Raw genomic sequence first — 23,594 nt, 5'->3', positions numbered from 1 at the left:
AAAAACACAGATATGGATGTGATGATGCATCAATCTTATCATAAGTGGCTGTAAATGTATATTTTTCTTTTTAGCTTGGGACAAGAGCAAAAAAAAATGTAATAGAGTTGAAATAATGCGAGTGAGCTATTTCCCCTCGATTATTTATCTCAGTAACAAGTGATTATGGAGAATGAGATTCTTTGCACTTCTGGCCCGCGCCTCCAGAGGGAGGTCAAAACTATTTGTCAGTCTCCAGTTGGGTTTGCAAATTAGGATGAGCCTCCCTGCGTGACGACCCATGAAACCTCTATTCCTATCCACGGGGCGACTGCTGTACATAATTTGAAAATTAGGGCCTTTGATAACATCTTTATGTTAAGCAATACATCAAGCTGCCACCACATGCAGCCTCTCTGCCGCTGCAAAAAGCAGGATTTGAGACACGATACTTTTTAAATCTGCAGTGTTTAGCCCAGGGCTGAAAAAAATACACATTTTGCCGATTTAATTTTGTGCTTGAGCACATAATCTGGCACACTCTTCATGAGAATAATGGTGCTTTTAACGTATGATGAAAACATGTCATTAACTTATTACCTCATTAAGAATCGGAATAAAAGCGATAGATTTGTATTTACAGGTTTCATAGAGTGCAACAAGATTGACAGACTAGTTAATGGCTGTTTCCTGGCAGGAAATGAAAGGACAGACTAATAGAAAAATGGAAATGGCTCTCGCAGATACAACAGTCATTCGGACAGATATTTTGTGTCGTTAAAGGGTTTAACTGCTCCTAATTTGTACCTACTTTAATGGCGCAGCCTAATTACAGGTCCAGCCTTTATGGAAGATTAGCGGTGTGAAGCTGAGCGCATTAGGCCTCTTTAATGAGGAGAAAACAGATAGCATCACACCCTCATGTGGGCATGTTTTGGAGCTGAAGAGCTAATACGCTGGACGTGACAATTTATGGGAAATATGCCTAAATCAGACAATATATAGACCCTGACAGACGACAATATCAAAATAATTAAATAGGCGAACCTCTTCAGTGAGAACGAATAATAAAGCAGAAAGCAGGTTAAACTCTAGGACGTAGCGATGCAATAACGTAAATGTATTTGACATTATCATTGCCCCCTCCATCAAACATAACGTCCCGAGGCATTGCGGCTAACCCTGTCTGTTTATGATCTCACATTAATCTTTAATTTAAGATATCAACAAACTGTTTACTCGTAGGAAGAGAAAGCACATTCCACTATTTACTCACACATTACGGGTCCCGTCCCTTTGAAGGTCTTGTTCAGAGAGCCTTAAAGTGAAAGAAAATGTTTTCCTATTACTTAATTCAATCAGTGCGCGAGGCGGGGGCTTCACGCGCCGCGCATTGGGCTCCTCTATGACAGAGTCGCCTTTGTTGCGTCTATCCGCCGCTGTCACACACTTTAATTCGACTCTCTTTCTCTCTCATTGAAAACCCTCCACAATGACATTCAATAAGGGCCGCAGAGTGAAAACCTGGTTATTTTTACATATTCTTTCCCCCGACTCGGCAGGGGCCCGAGCAAAGGAATTAATCACTGCTCTTTAACAGCACTGCCTTCAGGCAATGACTTGTCCCTTTTTTGTGCCCAGAAATGACACATTAACCTTAAAATGGATATGCATAAACTTTACATTCAGCTGTTGCATTTATGTTTGCGCTCAACACTCAGTCAAGTAGCCACACAAGTGCAGAAGATCTGTCACATAAATAATTAACTACTAAAACTTACAAAAATGGATGCAAGAATGATTGGCGTTTATTCAGAAAAATAACGTGGCGAAAAGTAGATACAGGCCTACAAATGCAGCTATTGATAAATACATTCTCATAATCTCAAGAGATACAGTTATCCTTTAATATTAAAGAAACGATGGGAAATGATTCTGTCATTTACCTACTGTTAATAAGATAAGTGTAGTACATTAGCAGTTGTAAATATTTCTGAAAGTTTCCCCTTCTCACCCTGGTTATACAGACATAATTAAAACTACATACATACCTAATAGGCTGCTCAATGTCTAAGACAAAAGTTGAATACATATACCGGCTTTCCAAATGTGACAGGGACGTTTTCTCTCGCAAATTTAAGCTGTGCTCTATGATAAAATGAGAGTGATGATAAAAGGGAGAATGGGCAGTGCCGCCTCTTGCGGCGTGGGTGGGGCTGACAAGAATAGACTACATTATGCAGTTCATTTAGTTAACAAGTGAAATAATGGGGAAGCGTGCAGTGGGAATGCCGAGAGAAAGGCACAAAACCCTATTGAGAGCTCTTGGCCGCTTACGGCGTAACCGTCACATGGCCGAACCGAGTCCTCGGCGGCTATTTAAGGAGCAGTGCATGCGCCTTCAGCACCACTTCGCTGTCCACCGTCCTGAGGAGAGCACGCTGACACGACCGCGCGCAGGCTTCAACTTCAACCACGCTGCAGAGCAACAAGTTTGCAAACATGCCGAGGTCTTTTCTCGTGGATTCCTTGATTTTACGGGAGGCCAACGATAAGGGGAATGAGAACCACCCGCCGTTATTCCCGTACGCCGTGCACTCGCCGCACCACCCTCACGGGCTGCCGGGCTCCTGCCACTCCAGGAAAGCCGGGCTGCTGTGCTTCTGTCCGCTGTGCATGACCGCGACCCAGCTCCACCCGTCTCCACCGACTCTGCCGCTTCTCAAGGCGTCCTTTTCTCCCTTCGGCTCACAGTACTGCCACTCGGCTCTGTCGAGGCAACACGCTTCATCCAACCTCAGCCACGGACCGGGGATATACCAAGCTGCGTACTCGGTCCCAGACCCGCGACAGTTCCACTGCATCTCCATCGGTGAGTAAAGGGCTCATGTAACGTTTCATTGCGTGTGCAAAGCCACATTTCACGTGTTGGCATAATATCGCCGTGGCTTGACGATCTCTCTCTCTCTTTTATTTTTCACAGAAAACAGCAACAGCAAACTTCAGAGCAGTAAGCGCATGCGCACGGCCTTCACCAGCACACAACTTTTGGAGCTGGAGCGAGAGTTCACCTCCAACATGTACCTCTCCAGACTGAGGCGCATCGAGATCGCTACATACCTGAACTTGTCCGAGAAACAGGTGAAAATCTGGTTCCAGAACCGCAGAGTGAAGCACAAAAAGGAGGGCAAGAGCAGCGGCCAAAGGACTGGATCACACAACTGCAAATGTTCGTCCCTGTCAACCGCGAGATGCTCGGAGGAAGAGGAGGATGACATTCCCATATCTCCCTCCTCGTCCGAAAAGGAAGACGTGGACCTCTCCGTCTCCCCCTGAACTCTCCCGCTTACTCCCCTCTAAAACATTTTGGTCCTCTTGATTTTGAATACAGCCAAAAAAATAGACTGTTCCACTTGTGTTCAGTCGTCTGTACATAGAAAGAGAATATTTAATCAGGGATTTGCCCTGAATTATTGTATAGCTGTATACATGTTGTACGTTTTGTATGTAGTTTTTTTCTGAAAACGGTCCATTTGTTGTTGCCAATCCGATGAGTATGGTAGGCATATTTGTAAAGACAAACCCCCAAAAAAACAATAGCAACATTGTTTATTAGTATTTTGGGGCAGACAGTATTTTGTATACATGGTGACTACTGGTTAGATTCATTCTGTGGATGGAACTGTGACTTCAAATATGGAAAGTTGGAGATAAATTCCCTCAATGTCACATTGCTGAAATGACTCTGAAATTATATCTTCAGTGTAATTGAAAAAATATTTATTTATTTAAAAATGTTGATACTTAAATAAAAATATTTCTGAGCGGAAGACGATGTTGTGGTGTGAGTTAAATATGTTGGTCTTTGCGCACCGCTGAGTGCGCACAGTGGCGCACGTAACCTCGGGTTGATATCAGCAGTTTGGGCATTAAATTATATAAAAAAATACGCCGTGAGAAGACAATCAATGTTAAATACTGTGCGATAGTCTTTGGTCAAAATGGTAACATGAATTACATCTACACACATGTAATCTCGTCCTGGCTGTATGTGGCAACATGCGCAGTGCATTATTTTAGACGCAAGACCCATTTTCTTTGCCATTTTAAATATATATTTTTATCTTCTCTCACATGAAGGTACAGTTAATGTGGGTGAGGGGTGTTTGGTGTAGGAGAATACCACTAAAACGGTGATTGACAAAGCTCATAATGTCTTCTCAGAGAGCCAAAAATAAATTGGGGAGGACAAAAGTATTCCCAGCTTGCACTCCGGACAAGCAAAGTGTACTTGTATATCTAGAAGAAGCTCATTAGGCAACATGAGCTGAACTCCACCCTGAAGGAGTAAATCAAATGCTCAATAATCTTTATCACTAAGAGGTGATAAAGACGTTGTTATGGGGTCCTTTTATATGCTTTCCCTGGGGGACACTCAACGCAAATATCGCTGCCTGGCCCTTTGGAGCTTCTTTCAAGTTTAGTCCCAGCTGAAATGATCCGTCTCGTGTGACTGAGTTAATAATCATGGTGGGTGTATAATGGTGCATCAGGAGTTTGCATATCTTAAGATATCGATCTAACATGAAAATAAATGAGGAAAAGACACAGTTTGGTGTCCATGACCCACATTATTCTTATTGTTGTTACGCACCAGTGTGGTCAAGTTTATTGTCGGTTTTATGAGCTCCAGGTGTGTTTAAGAGTTAATATAAGCCTCTTCGGCTCCACCAATATTATGTTATAATAAAACAAAAACATAATCGTTAATTAGTACATAATGTTATTTTCATGGCAAGTCATTAAACCCACAAACTGAAATAATGTGCCAAGTAAAATAGTACGCAGCATCCTCAAACATAAATTTCTTGAAAGCAAAATACTTCTGTTGGCTATTCTGGTAAAATAGGTCTAAAAGGAGTAAATATGTATTTGTTCTTATTTCAAGTAAAAAATATGTCATCGGATCACCAAAACATCTCCTTAAAGAACAAACCAGGAGTTGATCCAGTTTTGTTCGCCTATTTTACGCACCGCTACACCTGCTCTCTGACTGAAGCTTTGGTTCTCAAAATAATATTTACTATGTTGAATAGGCTTTAATATATATTTGCTTCACTGGGAACGTATCTCTATGCTTTTAAAAAAGGAGTAAAAACTCTTAAATTGCGTGCAGCACATTATCTCCATCAGTGTGCCGTTTTGGATGTGAATTTTCACTTGTAAACTTTCATTTAATTGTTCACTTAACCATTTTAACAAAACTCAAATATTTGCATTTGTTAAGATATGGGATTAGACTATTTTGTTAATTGCACCATAGAGCCCCATTTTGCTCACAACGTCCTCTGCAAAGCGCCCTTTATCCATTCAATAGCCCGGGGGTATGCGCCCTGGGGGAGCTTATACGCTCGGTGCTCCAAATGCTCAATTTATTTATTCTTAATTTTGTGCCGATCAATTCATTGAAGCAAAACGGACTACGGTGTCTTTTTAAAAAGAAGAAAAGGGAATTGTGGACGTAACCTTGACGGAGCTAAGGAGAGGGCTCCCCTGACGCTGGAGAGCCGCTTGAGTCAACAGGCGCCCATCTAGCAGACTCGCCCTTGTCTTTATTCTGGCTAATTTTTTATTTACGGCTTTTCTTTGACATGTCTCTTATCTATCAGATTAAAAGAACAGCTTGTAACAAATCAGTCTGCACGATTTACAACAGCATTAAAAGGGGACAAAGGGAGCAGGCAGTCAGTACCTGAGAGTCTGGTAGACGGCGCGGCGCTGCAGCTGATTCGATGGTTTGAAAATACGCACGAAACAAAATACTTGAATCCTGAAAAAGAGCCTTTGTACGTTTCTTTAGAAATCAAGCAATTCTGCATGACAAAGGACAATTAATAAGCCGTCTTTTCACGACCAGCAGCTGGTTTCCCCGTCAAGGAAAGTTGGAAAAAATTCAGACTGAATGCGCGCAAAAGCCCTTTGCGCGCAGACAGCAACCCAAGGTGACCCATTTGGCACAGTTAAAATAACCAAGCCGAAGTAAAAGCGAGGGAACTGTCAAAAACATTTAAGCTGAAATATCTTGAAATTGCAAATCCCTTTATGTGGAGGGACGCTGCCGATGTGGGTTAGTCGTACAAAGGAGGTGGTTAAGTTGGAGAGGCTTTGGAAACGGACACGTGGCTTCTCAATGAGAGCTCCTTTGGACCCGCGTGGCTTGCTGTGGCACTGCACATTCAACTACTTTAAACTTATCCAGCTTAGTAAATGTTTATACTAAATCTAACATGTTAACATACAAACTTTAACAAAGTAGTTTAGAAACTTTTTAACACTTTGGCACATGTATAACGTGTATGTTTGCACATTTTTAAAAGAAAAACGCCTGCTGCTCCAGGCTTCCAGCCTTGCTTGTAAATGTAGAGAACTGGGTCATTGTTGGCAGAGGGGAGGCTATTTTCAAGAGGATGTTTTTCAAAAACAAGTATTTAATAGTGTAATGCACCTTTATCTTCATATTTCAGTACTTCAAGGCGTTTGATGTCATTTTTTATTTGGTGTGCAGCTGTTTCCTCAATACATTGGAGGGACATAGACTGCTGATATCGAAATATGAGTAATTTTGTGTATGAATTGGCAAAAGTGATACCTTTGAATCAACATTGGGAATTCAGCTTAATATGAATTATGTTAATAGTCCGAATAAAAGGTATTAATATCTATATTTTGGTAGAGCTTTATACGAACAACTCAACCTGCATTTCCAGTTGCTCTCGATGCTTTTTTGCTTTTGTTTTTTTAAACAACTGTGGTTAAAGTGGTAAAAATTTAACAGCTACATGTTTCATTATGGAGCTGTTAGTGGTGACAAAGTGTGTTCATTCCGCTGAAGTGGCAGGGAAGGAAACCGCATTGCATTGAACTCGGACTGTTTTCGGCAGCAACATTTGAACCCATTCAGCTGTGTATAATCTGTTTAACAGCTAATCAGTAACGTAAGATGAAGGACTGGCACGCAGCGTCCCTTTCCCTTACTTCCCCCCCTCTAATTGAATATTCAACGCGCGCACCGTGCTCTGCCTTTTTCAGTGAGCTTGAGAATGCGCCTTTCTAATTCTCAGCCCATACACAAGCAGTGTCAAAGGTCGACAAATAATGAACTGCGCAGACATGGAAGTGACCTCTGCAAGCGCAACTGCAGCTCCAAACGGAATGCTGCTGAATGGGGTTTTGGACAAAATATTAGATTTGACATTTGGATAAAATATTACAGTGGACTTTTTTTTCACCATCCTTCACTCAGTCCACGTGTGAACATGGACAGGAGGCGAGACAATTGGAAAATGTCCTTCCTGGTCAATGAGGTATATAAAAACAACAGTTAAAATATTTTTTTTGTGACTGTAGCCAGTTAAAATATAAGGTATGTTATAAAAAAAAAATATTTCTTACACCATGTCTTCATCTCTAATGGTCTGTGTTATTTAAAACACTTGTTGTGTATCATCTCCTGAGTACTACTCTGCATTTAACACTGTTTGGATTTTATTGTGTTTTTTGCATTATGACATCACGCAGTTAAAAGTGACAATTTGTTGTTTGAAAGGACGGCAGAGAGGCAAGTGCAGGTCCTTTGGTGAATGGAAGCTGAACGCACGCCCTCCGCGCGCACAGCCCACGCGTACACGCGTAAACACACAGACGCAAAATGGGGCAGGGTTCAAAAGGCGACGGTGTTTTGGTCTGTATAGACAGGATAACGGTCCCTTCTCGGCCACAGTATATGTTGAGTAGTTGTAGCGCTTAATACACTGAAGCACGCGGAGTGTCACTGTGTGACTCTCTGCTTATCCCGCAGTTTAGTGGCTCGTTCAGAAATGCAGTGTGGAGCAGGAGCGTCATCTGGTGGCAACGACCAGAGTTAGCTGATAAACATGGAGCTGCACAACCAGAATTTGGAGAATTTTGACAAAATAAAATATATATTTTATGCACAGTTCAACAATTTCACTGTAGCCTACATTATTATTTCTGAATAGTAAACGATCATAGGAATACAAAATCTTCTATAGGTCCCAACCATATCACATGTAACAGACTGCAGGATCACATCTGATCTCCAAAGGGCCCCAGACCACGTGGGGACCTGAATACTCCTCATTCACACAGCAGCACCACGACCTCTTTCATATTGCTCCTCTAGTGAGAAGCTGCCAGTAGGATTGTATGATAGTTATGAAGTTCCCTTGAAACAATAGAGGCATTTCAAATTATGATGTAAAATATAGCATCTGATAATATACATTGTTAGACAGTTATTGACATTTGGATTAACAAACCAGACAGTCACTTAGGTGCTAATTCGACAACATATGAGAACATGTTTAATTTGTCTGACAATGTTTCCATATGCATTGGCTAAAATACTTAAAAAAAAGAGAGAGAAGCAAAGCTTCATACCTTAGGAGATATAGTGCTCAAGCAGAGATGAATAGAGGGAGATGAAGGAGAAAGAAAAGACAACAAGTCCGGAAGAAAGTTAAAATCATGACTCCTTTACAGTATGACGCCTGTTTTACAAATTTGCTAAAAGTGTGCTTTGATGGCAAAAACACTGCAGTCAATAACAAAGCTTGTATTTGATGTGATAGTTGGTGATAATCTTTGTAAAGTTTTGTAGAGTACTGTAATATTTCATTAATTTTGAGTTGTCAGTAGTGTAATGTTAAGTTCAAATGAAACATCTGCTTGTTGAGACCTCAAGTGACATTTAACAAAATAAAAAGTCATTTTTAACAGGTGACTTAAGTTTACCAGGTTGTTAGAATTTCACTGCTTTGCATGTTTCAATGAAAGCCACATGAACCAGTGACTCGTGTGATTTTCAGAACTTTTTATTCTCATAAACTTCGGTTTTAACAAAACTCATCAAGTATCTTTTTTACATTACTTCAGGTGCCGCCATTAGATACTTAAAGCAAAACTTTCATCTCAAAATTCTCAGCTCAGTTGTTTTTCCTATGAATACAGAGGCTTCAGTCAATCATTTTCAGTATCAACAAGTATACAAAAGTTACAAAACAAATTTAAAAAACAATTCTCATTTTTTAAACATTTTTTTGGTTGAACAAAACACTGCAGTCATTCATCCAGTCCATCCAAACTTCAGTAAAACAAATACTGTCACCTTAATAACATCCGCACCTTTAGAAAATACACTGTAACATCCAAACTATGTTGTGTTCATGGCTGATAAAGCTAAATACATCAGAACCGTTGTTCTTTAAATGCAAAGAAAATAGACAAAATCCTGGAGATACCATCAGCTGACTTTGACTCAAACACATGAAATACAGTCAGCGTGCACACAGTCAACCTCCAGTTCACTGTCAGCGGAGCAGCTCCAGGGTTTTACTGTTGATAACGTCACATACTCTTTACTCTTTTCTACAATGCTGGTTCTCTTGGTCTCTTGGTCAAAAACCAAACAACAACAAAAAATGGACATAAAATACCAAACAATTACGGAAAACAAAGATACACATGAATTAAAGTTCCTCTGTGGGTTAATACTATCAATCTAGTTTGATGTATTGAAATCAGAAAAATGAATTTCCTTTTTAAATATTAGTTTTAAAAAATCACATTGACATCAGCTTATCACAGAGCCAATTAATACATACAGCATATAGGTATCACGTTTACTTCATATCATGTGTATCTTAATAAAGGAATAAATAAACACATCTTCATCTACGTGATCAAATTTGTGGTTGTTAAACTGTTCAAAGAATTGACATGAGCAAGTTTTTGTCCACCTTTCCAGTGACGACCACAAACTGTTTGGTGCTCACTAGAAACCTGGTGACCTGTTTATTTCAGGACAAAAACATATTTTAGAATGAGGGAGGAGGAAAAAGACATATATTTTAAAACTAATCCTTTTGAATTAGACAAAAAAAGATATAAACTTATGTTCCTCTTACTAGCTTTTTGTGGAGGTTTCAACCGCATGTCTTCATCAGTGGATGGCACTTGCTCAGTGAGCTATTTCCATGACAACTGAATAAACTCCATCCTCTGACAAAGACTGTGAGATGCGGTTGAAACCTCTTGAAAAAGCTAGTAAGAGGACCTTGAGTTAATCCTCCCTTTTGTTGAACTACTTTTTACTTGTTTTTAAAGTCTTCTGTGATAATAAACTGAATACCATTTTAAAACATAAGTTGGGCACAAATCACTATTTTCTGATATTTTAAAGACCAAACATTTAATCGACTAACTGGGAAAATAATCGGCAAAATAAAAAAATCATTAGTTGCAGCTCTAGATCTCATTCAAGCTTAAATGGCTTTCACATACATCACGGCTTCCTCACAACTTTCTCAAATACTGACATTTTACAAAGCCTTTCTCCCTCAAGAAATGTGTGAATCATAGCAAACACAATGCTATGATTCACGTTAGGTTATCATATCACCCTCCTTTCACTTTCCTCTTCAAACACACAGCCAGTCTCACAGTCAGTGACAGCAGTCACTCAATCTGTCTGTGGCTCCTGCTGTCAAAGATCATTGACCTCCTCTGCGGCTGGTAGAAGCAGCTGGTTGACGTTTCCAGTCTCTGTCCACTTTTTGGAATGGTCATTTTGTTTTGAAGGGCGATCCCCTCCGGCGTCCTTAAATTGTCCGCCATCTCTTTAGAAAAGACATTCGCTGCCGAGGTGTCGTTCAGGCTCTTGATGGACGAAAGGAGCTTGCCGTCATCTCCTGACGGAGGATAGTCCATGATGGGAAAAGGAGGGCTGAGCAGGATGAGACTTTGAGGTCTCTGTCTGTTCCTGAAGGACGGCCTTTGTAAGACGTTCCCTCTGTTGGGTCTGGGACAATCTACAAAGACTTCCAGACTGGGCGCGTGTCTCCTCGTTATGACTGGCAGCTCTGGAGTAGATGTGGTCTTCACAGACTCAGCAACATGTGGGTGTTTTTGGTGTTTGGGTTCAGGCTCTTTATTCTCCAGCTCCTCCTTTAGATCTGACATCACTGGAGGAGATGCGGTACAGCTTTTCTCTGCAGTCGTTTTAGGATGTTCCTTTTCTTGTTCTTTCGCTGCATCAAAATCCTTCTCGTGTCTGGAGGGAGGTATCTGGCTGTACTGCAGCTTTGGTGGGACGACTGGCACAGCTTTGGCTTGGCATGTTTTTATCATGAAGGCTGTTCGCACTGATGACACGCTGACCGGGGCTGAATTTCGGCGTAGAGGCGCCTGTCGATCACTCAGAAACAACTCCAACTCTGAGGGAAGCCTGTTATTCACAGACTCAGAGGAGGTCAGTAATCCTCTCTGACCAGAGGAAAACACTGATGAATTACGGTTTTGCTGATTTGAAATGTCTCTGATGCATCGATGCCCCAGGTCTAAATTAAGTGAATACGGTCTGTGTTTAGAAAAGCAACTTTCCTCTCTTTTCTCTGCCTCATAAGACATCTGCCTGTAAAACCTCTGAGATGATGCTGTATTCTTCTGTTTTGTTGTGCTGCATTTCCCTGTGTGAGGTTGTGTTGTGTTACTGCTGTTCCCACTGATCCCTGACGGCAAATGCGTCCATTTAGTCTCTGGTTTGCTACTGGTAGTCTGAGGAACGTTTCCTGAGAAGTGTTCAGTGCTCTTAATGAGACACTGTTTGTTGTTATCAACTGAAGGAGATGAAATCTGAGTTTCCCCACGAGTGCCGAAGGGTGATAGCTGCTGAAACAACTCCTCTATGTCAGGTGAGTGGAGTGGACTGGTAACCCACTGCTTGGTGGAGCAGAAATCCTCCCAGGGCTCCACCAAGTCCAGCTCCTCTGGGTTTGCTCCGCATCCTTCGTTGTTGTCGAGGTTTGGCAGCTCCAAGGCGTGACGTCTCTCCTCCAAACACACCGACAGTCTCTGAATAACCTCCATCGCAGGAACCCCATTCTTTTTTGCTGCATCAGCAGAGTCGTTTTTGTCTCCTTGGGGGATTTCAAGTTTCTCCGATTTTTTGTCGGTGTCATCTGCTCCTGAGAAGCCTACAACAGTTGGAGTATCCTCTATCTTCAAAGGATTCATGACTTTATCCAAACAGGTTTCTTTTAAGGGAAGCTGGCACTGTTTTGTGTCATCTTTGTTTAAGGGTTTGATTTTTAGATGCAGCTTCTTCTCTTTTTTTGCACCCACCATATCAGCGCAAACGCTTTCTGTGTTATTGTGAAGAGGAAATGAGATGTCAGACTCTGAGGGCTGTTTCTTTGCAGAGGGCATTACGTGATCACTCAGAGAGGTGTACGAAGGCTGATCCCTAAATAACAACGACAGAGACGGAGAGCTGCGGCTCCGTTTTGACTTAACATCCATTGTTAACTTGATGCCCTCACAGGTGCTCTTGGAGTTGAAAACGGGTTTGAAAGTCTCATCCAGCAGGTCGATTTCAGGTTCAGTTATCTTCAGCTCTTGGTGGAGGTCAGACCAAAGTTCTTTCCCAGTAGAAGATCCCTTGTCCTGAGGAAGTATTAATGAGAAACAATAAAAAAATAGAAAGGATTACATATAATCAATGATTCCACCACTCATTCATAAACCAACATAATTATTCTTATATATCTGAGAATTATTCACATACCTGTAAATCCCAGTTATCTGACTCAATTTTACTTACTTCTGAGAAGTGGATGGACCAGTGATTAATCCGAGGTCACTAACAATTAACAATACCGATACCAGGTGGTGTTCAGTTCACTATTACTTTTTATTTAAATATTTTAAGCCTTTTATATTTAAAAAACTTACACACAGAAAACTTAAGCCCCAATCTAACATAGCATCTGTACTTCTGCTCAAGTGGAAGCACAACAAACATGATTTACCAGTTGCATAGTTATCTGCTGGTTGTGCAGTTCTTTCCCAGGAGATGGCGCTGCATCTTTGCCTTCTCTTGCATTATTATTGGACGCTGGTTCCAGTTGCAAAGTATTCACCCCTCCTTGACCTTTTTGCAATATTTCTTTGCTTGCTTCTGAATAAAAAAAAATAGTTTTTTCATGACATCTTATAACACATGTATGACTTTAATAAGAAACCTAACTTTAGCATGTGATAATGTGTCCTCACCCTCTGGCAGGACTCTCGGGGGCAGCTCCTCTCTGTTTTTCTTCTCCGTTCCTTCCTGCTTCTTGGGTTCCAGTTGGGGGAAAGTGTTGCTCTTTCCACTGTTGACGCTCTGCTCTGAGCTCTCTCTGCAAGGTTTCAGAGCAGCAGCTTTGTCCTTGACGTGCACCCTGCATGGCGTGCTGTTGGAGCTAATCACAGCTGACACACGCAGGGGTACAGACACAGCAAAAGGCTCGGATATGTTGACAGCTCTGCGCTGATGCCTCGGTGACGACTCCAGCGGGAAGAAGCTTCCTGGGAAGGAGGGCCGAGAGGAGCTGTTGTGGGAGGAGCCCGAGTACAACATCCTCCTGCTTTTCGGAGAGGTGGGCTTGTAGCCGCTGAGGTCATCACCTTTGAACACCTTCAGTTGCTCAGGCAGTGTTTTTTGAGGGGCCGCAGAGGCACCTGGTGCCCCTTTTTGGTCCATGCTAGAGCTCCAGCCACCTGTTGCCCCTACAGTTTTCGTCCCTTTAAACTCCCAGTTTGCATCGTGTTCACTCAGATCAAAGAGTGAGTCCAGCGTTCTGGACTTTACATCCGGAACAGAAATGCTGCCGGATCCACTGGCCTGACTTTTGTTTCCTGTTTTGTCATCATCTGTGTGGTAAAAATAAGTGTTACACCATCATATTAATTTTGCCCTGTGTTTAAATTAAATATCCAGGTTTTAGCCCCACCTGTTGGTAAGGAGCACAACGACTCCATGCTCCTGGATGGACGAAGAGCTGCCTTTTCTGTTTGAAAAAACATTATCACACTTTGACAAAAATATTATAAGTGTCGGGAAGCTGTAAAAATGTTTAAAAATATATATTATGTATAGTTTGTTGACATGGTTAGATCATTGTTAACTCTCCCTTTGGACATTTTACCTGTCCCTTGTGTTCTTATGAACACACTGCCGTTCCGGCTGAGTTTTCCCTTCGAGTCCACAGACCGTCCCAGGTTGAAGATGGACTTCCACTTCTTTGATTTCCCAGAAAACTTTCTCCTAACAGACCAACAGAGATTATTAAGTCCAGTGCTATCAAACAGCACCCTGACAGTAATACATAAATACAGTAATTGTGCATGAATCAAACACTTTCAATGGACTGAATCCAAATCTGTCATACTTGCTGTCTGATATGTCTATGACGGTGTGGTAGAGCGTGGCAGTGCTGGTGTTAGGCAGACTGTTCTCTCGCTGACGTTCTTTATGCACAGGATGGTTTGGACTTAAGGAACGGGCCTGGGCTTCTTCCAGGCTCATCAGTTTCATCGGCACACACTGGCCACTGATCGGTAGTGTGGCATACTTCTCCCCACACATCAAACTCGGTTCTGGAGAAGTATAATACGTTGGGTTTTTTTTAAATGGTGAATTAGCAATTAACAAATCTCCCACAAAAGAGTTTGTATGCATTTTTTGAATACCTTCTTTGGGTTTGATTTGCACAGAATCACTGAAGATCTCCTCTGTGTGGTTTAGAATATACTCAACCACTGACTGTTGTATCCGCACCTCCTGGAAAGCCATGTCTCCATTATTACATGACGCCTCAATATCTTTAGATCTAACAAAATGAAAGTAATAAATATTAGAATCCTTTGAAGAAAAAAAAATGTATTTATGCAAACTTTCCAAACATTTTCAGTATGAATACAAAATGAAAGGAGCAAAAAAGTACAAATCTTTTAAACTGGAAAGTATTTCGACATTGCCTTCTTTATTGAAGGTTATTTTAGTGTTTGAAGCACATCTGTGAAGCTAAACTCACCGTAATAGATTTGGAGCCCAAACCAGGGCCAGGTTACGTGTATGCATGTTTGTCTGGGTGCTTAAGGTGGCAAGGTGGGCCAAGTGTTTAGTAAGGTACTCCAGAGTCCTGAGGAGAGTTGACAAACACTTCTTGTCACATTTATTACAACAGAATTCGTAAAATCTGGGCTGTCAGGGCAGTTGTCTTTACTGCTGTGAAATGAGTGTGAAGGGCCGAAGTTTACCTGAAGTGAGGGGTCGGCAGTTCTTTGATGACCCCTTGAATGTGTAAAAGTCTCTCATGATCCCCCTGGACCGAGACCACTTCCTGCATGCAAAACAGAAAGATGTCCATGTCAAAAGAATTCACCATAAAACTTTACTTCCGATAGATACTTAGTGCCAGATATGAATTGAATTATTACGCGTGTGGTCTCTGCAGCTCTCTTGAAATTCTGTCTGATAATAATAATCTTTCATTTGTCTGCATACATACAAAACAAACAGATTGCCAGTTAATAGGGTCTGTGTGTAAAAGGGTAAATCTAATTTCCCATTGCATGCCCTGTCCTTCCATCAAGCCTCCAAACAGTTTTCCCTGCTCAACAAAGATAAACAGATATGCTGGAGTGCGTGCAGTCACACTAATGTGATTGAGGTCCAAACAGCTGAGCATGTTAGCTGCATTTGTTAGTCATGTGTGAGGTTGTCAACATTAGCAGTTGTTAAAACGTGCTCTTGCACAGTCTTGTGCCATTATGTCTAATAGCCGAAGCACAAAGATTAACTTCAAATCGACATTATGCATGAGTAAACATGATGCCAGGTCAAATAGGTGAATTAATCAATAATACACTAGTAATGTACATATCCTGCTCAATGACTATGTTGTTAAGAGTTCATTCTTTCCAGGACAACTTGGCTAGAAAGGCTAAACTGGGTTTTGGTGGTTTTTTTTATATTACGCCTTGTGAGGAACTGACTTTTCCTAAAACAATGCAGTACTGGAGTTTTCAAGCACGAGCCGCACCAGAGGTATTAATGCCAAGGTATGCTAATGGCCCGTCAGGGTACACAGAAAGCTTCACAGAAAGCATGAACCAGGTCTTACAGTCTGGTATTCCTCCTCTCCTGCTCCTCTCTAAAGTCTCTTTCACATCTGCAGTTCATCCAGAAAATACTAAATGTAGAGATTGTGTCACCCCGATGTTGGCCCCACAGGTTAGCAGATACATTTGGAAATTTAAATTTGAATGTTTTTGCTCTTGCTTCCTAACAAACCTTAAACCCCCCTGAGATCCAAAAGGGACAGCAACAACATGTTTTAACCTTTAAATAGTGCATTATCAATAAATTGTTACTTGCCAGAACTTCTTGGCAACAGTGTTGCCCACAAAAGCACACACATACAAGATAAAACAGATAATAATTCAGTCTCTTACAATGAGTTTTTTGATACAGTATATGCAGGGACATCTTTTTATGATTATAAGCAGCAAACCTACTACTTTTAATAACAAAGATGAAGAATGATATTAAATCATACTGTAGTTTAATTACTTAATACAGTATGTTGTTTGCATTCAGTTCAGTTGACATCTGCTAATGATACTGCATTCTCCAGGGAAGAGATGAAAACAGCTGATCAATAGTGAGCTGAAGACATGAGGCCACATTCATGAAAAACTGTAATAAATAATGTCTTCATAGTGTTGCCACAACTCTGGGACTATCTGTTACTAATTATTGTTTGTAAAGCATGTATCTGCCGTGAAACCACGCCTAGGCCACGCAGAATTTTTTTTTCCACTTCAGCAAAACTGTAATTGTGAATGTACTCACGGTGAATTTGCTGTATAGCTCGTATGTGAGCAGAGGATTGGGTAGCTCCCTGAAGAACAGCTTACATAAGGAACCCACACAGTGGATGTCCTGGAGGTACACTTCCTTTGTAAGGTCAGGGCACGCCTCGGAGCAGAATTCCTGCCTGCACACACACACACACACACACACACACACACACACAAACACACAGTTAGCTGAATGCTTTGATTGTTCCTACCTCTGCTAACTGTTGCAGTATGTGGCATAATAGATTGAGGTCTATTCAGTCGACTAACGTTGTTGTGGAAAAAAAAACAAGCAATGCTAAACGCTCTCAAAACTAATCTGAGAAAACAATATTATGTAAATTAACGATAGTCATGACTATATATTCAGCCCACGTAGTTGGACTATTTGATTTAGGAGAGCATCATTTTCTTAATTACCAGGAAGTAAACACAAGTAATTATAGAGAATGTAAAGTTAAAACATTGCTGCTTTATAATGAAATCATAATTCTTATCACCTAATATTTTTCATGACTTGAGGGTTTTTTTTGCTTCAAAAGCATTACTGTAATTGTTGCATGAGTACCTGAGACGCTGGATATTTGAGGTGATCCCTGACAGTCTGTAGATCCCGTCCACAATCCCATGCTCCTCAATAAACTCTGCACATTTCTTAAGAACCTGAGGAACTGAAGTTAAGAAACTGTGTTATTAATATACTTTTAGTCATATACCGGACTTGATGGGCACACACACATCTTAAAAGCAGGAGAAGGAACTGTGACTAATGTTTCGGCAGAAACAATGCACATACGGTTGACTTCATGGTATATAGGGGTTTGTTCCACTAGGTCTGTTTTCTATTCCTTAGGGCCACTGATTGTAGGTGGACTTTGACAGGAAGTTAAAAATGGTTTGTTTGTTTCAGAGGAAGGTTGACACACCCAGTCCTTGTAGCTGGTATTACTTACGACATTTCCTCTAATAGAAAATGGCTTTTGAAATGTTACCACTGACCTGCACAGCTTTACGAACTACAGTACATCACCTTCTGTACACAAGCGTGTTTACCTGCAGTTTAAAAAAAAACCTGTGGCTTTACAGCTAAATCACATGTTCTGATTGGTCTGGCCACAACTTCCCTTTAGCTAATACTGAAATTAGCAATTGAATGCAAATCAGCATACTTGGAAAAAGTTGATTTGGATTGCATTTTGATTTCTTTTTAAACAAAGACAATCAAGATCAGCTGTATTTTATCTACAGTTCTGTGTAAAGTTTAAGGAACAGACTGTAGAGATGATGGGAAACCAAATGTTGATTAATCCTGGCTCCATATTAATGTTAATTAATATGGATTAATTGGTTAATTCAGATATAAAGAATAGCTTTAAATTTGGTTTTGCTTTGCTTTTCATTGCATTTTTAAAGTCTGACATGGACCAACACATTTTTACCTCAAAGCAGTGTGAGATTTTAAGTAGTAATGAGAAATGAATTATGTGTCAGTGCAGGTTTAAAGAAGATACTTTATATTTACATTTGAACATCAACAGTTAATATGGCATAACTTTCTTTCACAGAAAAAATATTTCACAGAAAAAAATATTGACATTTTCACGTCTTTATTTCCATATGCTGCCTTACATTTCTAATGCTTTTGGCTATATGAACGAATGCTATTTTATTCCATTATCTCCTAGTAATTAGTTATTCTTTTTGGTAGTTACTTTTGTAGACTTTAAAATTTTAACTACACTCTTATTCCCATGTCTCTTGTTGAATAAAAAACAAACAAAATCCATCTAGTTTTGGAAATGTTTCATTTCTCAGAAATTGCCGCAGACACCAAGAATCTGTCATTTACATTCTCATCTATTTGATTTAATTGGACTTTCAGCGACATGCCTGTGGTCAAATTTACTTCTGGAGCCTTCATTTAGCGCCTCTCAGTCTCTGCACTGAGGGAAGATCTCTGCTTCTTGTAGGCTGGCAACAAAAGTACAGTTTGGACAGATTTCTAAAGGTACTTTATGATCACACATGAAATCAAATCGTTCAATGGTGTGTTGAGAGGTAAACTTTAGCTTACAATTGGACTCAATCTCAACACAGTCCAGAGATGCAACTTGTTTGTTCACACAATAATCTTAAACGTTCCATTAAACGTTGAAACTGCAGCTGACACTCAGTGGTTGGCTTTACAACAACACGTAAGAGCCCTGTAGTCTTTCTTTTGGTCGGGTTTTATAAACGTATCCTATGGTAACATTGGACTTTAAAGGTGCAGGGCCAGATTAACAAAAACCTTGTCATAGAATTGGCAAAGTGAAAAGATTAAATTTGTGTATTTCCTCCTCCCGATGATTCATGTTTGTATATCTGATGATTTAAAGTTTGTTTTGTAGTCTGAATTTATTGTAGTTTTTCAATGACATAATGTTATAAACAACTGAACATAATCATGATTACTTTTGTCTGTGTGAGACAGGAAATGTGGATACCATACACTTTTTTTTCATCCAGCAGATTTGTTTATTGATCATTCTCTATTGCTCATTATTTGAGATATTTCAATGTTTAACCCTATCAACGTGAACGGTCAATCGTATTTTCTCTCTTGAAAGACTTCTCTCACAAATACTGAGAGGGTTTTGATTGTAAGTGTGCAACTTTGCATTGTCATTTGTGCAAGTGAGGCATAAAAATAAAAATTAGCTTACATTTTCTGTGCAGTTGTGATGCATAAATGTGATCTATTTCAACACTTAACTTTAAACACAAAAGTTGAGCTATGCAGGGAACACGTGGGCATCAGGTACACTTTAACTGCTCACAAATATATCTTAACCTAAAATCGTTTTTGATGGTCACTACTTCTTAACTTAACATCTACTTTGTGTCTGTTAGTTTGTCAGGAGCTTGCAGTAATATTCAAAAGCAGTAACAAATTAATGCACTACCCAATCTAAAACCACAATATGTCTGCTGGACATCCATGACGGAGAGGTACGACACAAACCTCCTCCCTCACTTCCTGCACTGAATGCACCGCCTCACAGAGTGTCCACTCTTACTGGTCTTCCTTAAAGTTATCCTCAACACCGCTATTCATATGCTTCTGCACGTGGGTTACTTCTCTTTTTTGGACATAGCATGGTTCTCTCCCCCCCAAAAAAATCACAGATGATGGTTGTAACAAAGAAACATACGATCAGAAGACAGAAAACAGATCAAATGACATATTCTCCCAAATAAACCTGACCACTTATTTTAATATTTAATGATACATTTAGTTTCTCTTCTGTTTTTATCATAACTCATGATTTCCTCTCATCCATAGTCAGCAGCACCGCCCAGTCTTTTGTCAGACATAAAACCAGCCATAGGAACTATAGTCACCTTAAGAAATTGACTCAAAAAATGTAAGAGCCACACCCAAAGTCACAAATGACCATTTAATACAGCCAATGTGTGAATGAATGGCCTTACTACAGTAAATGTAGAACACACGTAGACCTACTATTCATATATGTACTCTTTGAACAAAGCCTGTATTTGTTACATGAATATACTTTTTTTGTCTTTCCTGTCCTAATTTAGCCACATGATGTGTATGTAAAAGGTTATTTTAGCTATTATGATCCAGAAAATGAACCTACATTTTCAATATAAATATTATCCTCAACATATGAGTCAAGTAATAAATGAAAGAAACCGTGTGTAGTTTGATGATAGCTGTTTGTAAAAGAGTGTTAGTTGTACAAGAAAGCTAAATAAATAGTTTACCATCTTGTCCTGAGTTCTGGAGATGTTCTATCAGGTCACAGCCGAACACATTTTCACTTCCTTTCTTTTTGGACTTCTGCTTAGTCCCTTTATTCTTCATGTGGCTCCAGTTAGTAGTCCCGGTGATTAAAACAAACAGATCCTTGGAAGCACAGCGATCGATCCATATGACCCCGACAGAGGTTGAGTTTGTAGGTCAGAAAAGCAGCCACATAGAAATCCCAGCGAACAGCTCCGAAAACTCTGTATCCGCTCACATTCTGATTAACCACACTGTTGGAGGCTGAGAGCAGAAGTGACGTCACATTTTGAACTTTAAGTCCTTTAGATTGTCATAACTTGAAGTGATGATCAATGAAAATTCCTGGTGTAGCTGTTGCTTGGCTGGGACGTGGCAGTCTGTTGCTTTATCTCTGAAGGATTTGCAGAAACAGCATTAGAATCGGTCGTTTTCCTGTTGTTTTTTCTTTTACCCCCAGCCAGTCTCTCTCTGCTCCTTTTTTATCTCCTCCTCTTTTCCTTCATTCCACAGTCCCCCCTTTTCACAAGCTCCTCTGTAGCCCAGGAAGCATATGAACAGAGGCAAATCCCCTCAGGAGCATTAGTTTTTATTTTTAATCAGATTTCCACTTTGAGATTTTTAGAATATTCTATATTTAGAGATGGACTCGTGGCAGAGATTTATGAAATGTTGAGACTGTGTAAAGAGGAGGGAAGTCAAGTGAGGGGAGGAGAACAGCTGACTTCTGTTTCTCTCCTGGTTTAGGAATTACTGACCTCCTCTATCCATTTTTTTTTCATGTGTCCAAACTTGGAGCTAACGGGAAAGCTGTTCTCTGCCTTCCTGAATGCTCCCAATGTATACAATTTCCTGTGCAAAGAGCCCGGGCTCGAAAACAAAAACAGACGGGTTCTGAAGGAAGAGGGAAGTGGGAGGTGACTGAAGTGAGGGCCTGAAGGGCACAGATGGGAAATGGGGGGGGGGGGGGGGTTGGAGGGGTTGGAGGGGTAAGGGTGAGGAGATGGACGACACACATGGTTCTCGTTACTAACTGCTATGCATGTTATGTTTTTCTTTTTCAAACCAGACTGCAACGTTATCACAAAGATGTAATCAAGGATTGCATTAAACGTATAGCTTTTAAATGTTAGTCATGTACTACAGTGTCTTTATTACTTCCTGTCTTTACTAAATGTAATTCAATTACATCCCCAATCTAACCTGAAACAATTCATGGCAGACTCCCTGGGTAGTGATGAACATATTCCTCATATTTGTAGCTTTTTAACAGTTTCACACGAAAAATTACAGATCCTAAAACATAAATTCCATAAATTGAGGTCTGAATTTTTTTAGCTGTAACTTTCCCTGGGATGATATTTAAAAACCTAAACACTAATTGCAGTATATCTATGTTAACCACAGTGATTTACTGTGTTGGAGACAATTTATCAAATTCAAATTTGACACAAGAACTGGAGGCCAAAAAGCTACTCTATGTTTGGAAACTTGGTTTGATTTGTTGGCATACACACAGTCTAGTCTTACTAGCCTCATAACGGCACAACAATTATGGTTTCCAAGTCACAGCTCTGCCTTAAAAACATATGAAAGTGTGGCATACTGCAATCACTTGGTGGCAGTGAAAACAAGCTGTGAAACAACATCGACAAATTATCACTTTTAAGTTGATATAGCAAACTTCTTTGCTACAGTTGCCCAGTTGCCCATTTAATGTTGGCCAGGTAGTATAAAGTGGGTTTATCAGAGATATTTAGCAATAGCTGCCTGATGAGGCCAAAAACGACACTGATGAGAGCGCTGAACCAAAATGGTGAAGTTGCAGGCCAGAAAACCAAAACAGACCAAAAACATGATTTTAATGATTGTATTTATTGCTTACTTTTCCATCAAATAATAATCTTTTGAGAAAGCGTGAACTAAACCAAGAAGTTTCTATTCAATCCAAAGCACAGATGCGTTGCTTTTCCATAAATTATTGCTCTCCTTGCTATTCAAAAATAAAGATACGAACACCCCACTCTACATTCTACACTCGTACAAGTGTTGCTATATTTACAAGCAGGAACGATAAAGTACACATTCCAGGCACCACTGGCATTTTAACATATCTGAATGGACTAGTTTGTAGTGCTCTGACTTGCAGAGTTGATATTTTGTGTGCTAGAAGTGTTTTGTGAAAGTCACATGTGATCTAGATGACCAGGCTTGGCCTCAACAAGACAAAGCTTTCTTTCTGCACTATAGGAAGAGGAGATGACATCATTCTTTCCATACAAAGCGTCAGACACCCCGCTCTTTCTTTGCACTGGTAAACAAAAAAAAAGCTATGCTGTCTATGCTGAGAAGACAGTTCATTGTATCTGAATAGTAAGGGGTTATTCTTGTCCTTACTTTTAGTACATGTCCTTTATGTCCTCAGAGGGATGCAGTGCTGTGATATATCTGCAGCGTAGTTTAGCTTCGGCTAAATGCCAGAGAGAAGAAATCACAACATTCCTTATATAAAACTGTTGTTGATGTGAAGATGAAAATTCAATCGTAAAACTGATTCCAGTTGCCCTCAGCGATACAGTCGGCATATGGTGCAAGACAATTCATGTTTTGGATGCCATGATGTATATTCACACTCTGTATCTCTCCTCTCACTAACAATGTGTCACTAAGGGACTAAACTTATTTTCATGGGAATGTGAGCAGCTGATTTGATTGACCCAGTAATGCAGTGTTCAACTTAATCCACACTTTGTGCTCTCAGGGCCCCCTACTGTCAGATCCACATACTGCAGGTTGTTACCATCTTGGTGCCAATTATATGCTAACTACTCCAATCATACTGTAACATTAATTCCATAAAATATTAGTAGTACAATTAGTTATGGTATTTCAAATAACCAGGGGGAAGCTTTTTAGAGGAATTTGTTTTATCCTAAAAATATCCATAGTCAAAAATATAGACATTGTTATAAATTCAAGTGCATATCTTGTTGAATAAACTAAAATTGATTTGCCAAAACTGTAGGTTCATGTCCCTGCATTTATAAACACCAGAAGACAA

General features: G+C 40.1%; 2 protein-coding genes across 3 annotated transcripts; one reads left to right on the top strand and one right to left on the bottom strand.

The window, feature by feature from the left end:
• The first annotated feature begins 2,411 nt into the window (after positions 1-2,411).
• On the top strand, positions 2,412-3,801 carry gsx1 (GS homeobox 1). The gene is made up of 2 exons (XM_068716465.1): positions 2,412-2,851; positions 2,963-3,801. The coding sequence occupies exons 1-2, from the start codon at positions 2,482-2,484 to the stop codon at positions 3,313-3,315; spliced, it is 723 nt and encodes a 240-aa protein (XP_068572566.1). The 5' UTR covers positions 2,412-2,481; the 3' UTR covers positions 3,316-3,801.
• A 5,056-nt stretch (positions 3,802-8,857) lies between these two features.
• Positions 8,858-21,142, bottom strand: arhgap31 (Rho GTPase activating protein 31). 2 transcript variants are annotated; one of them, XM_068715787.1, is made up of 12 exons: positions 20,515-21,142; positions 17,312-17,414; positions 16,736-16,880; positions 15,139-15,221; positions 14,913-15,020; positions 14,569-14,708; positions 14,268-14,475; positions 14,025-14,143; positions 13,830-13,886; positions 13,111-13,749; positions 12,867-13,015; positions 8,858-12,501 (listed from the first exon to the last, which is right to left on the bottom strand). In XM_068715787.1, the coding sequence occupies exons 1-12, from the start codon at positions 20,612-20,614 to the stop codon at positions 10,516-10,518; spliced, it is 3,837 nt and encodes a 1,278-aa protein (XP_068571888.1). In that variant the 5' UTR covers positions 20,615-21,142; the 3' UTR covers positions 8,858-10,515. The 2 variants fall into 2 exon arrangements, with proteins under 2 accessions (XP_068571888.1, XP_068571889.1); XM_068715788.1 differs by having other exon boundaries at positions 12,867-13,012.
• Between the last annotated feature and the right edge of the window lie 2,452 nt (positions 21,143-23,594).

The sequence above is a fragment of the Cebidichthys violaceus genome, unplaced genomic scaffold, assembly GCF_023349555.1.
Source record: "Cebidichthys violaceus isolate CVI_PGR_0920_01 unplaced genomic scaffold, fCebVio1.0.p SCAF_20, whole genome shotgun sequence".
NCBI classification, from domain to species: Eukaryota; Metazoa; Chordata; class Actinopteri; order Perciformes; family Stichaeidae; genus Cebidichthys; species Cebidichthys violaceus.
The sequence above is the reverse complement of the archived record's forward strand: the minus strand, read 5'-3'. Positions and strand labels throughout refer to the sequence as shown.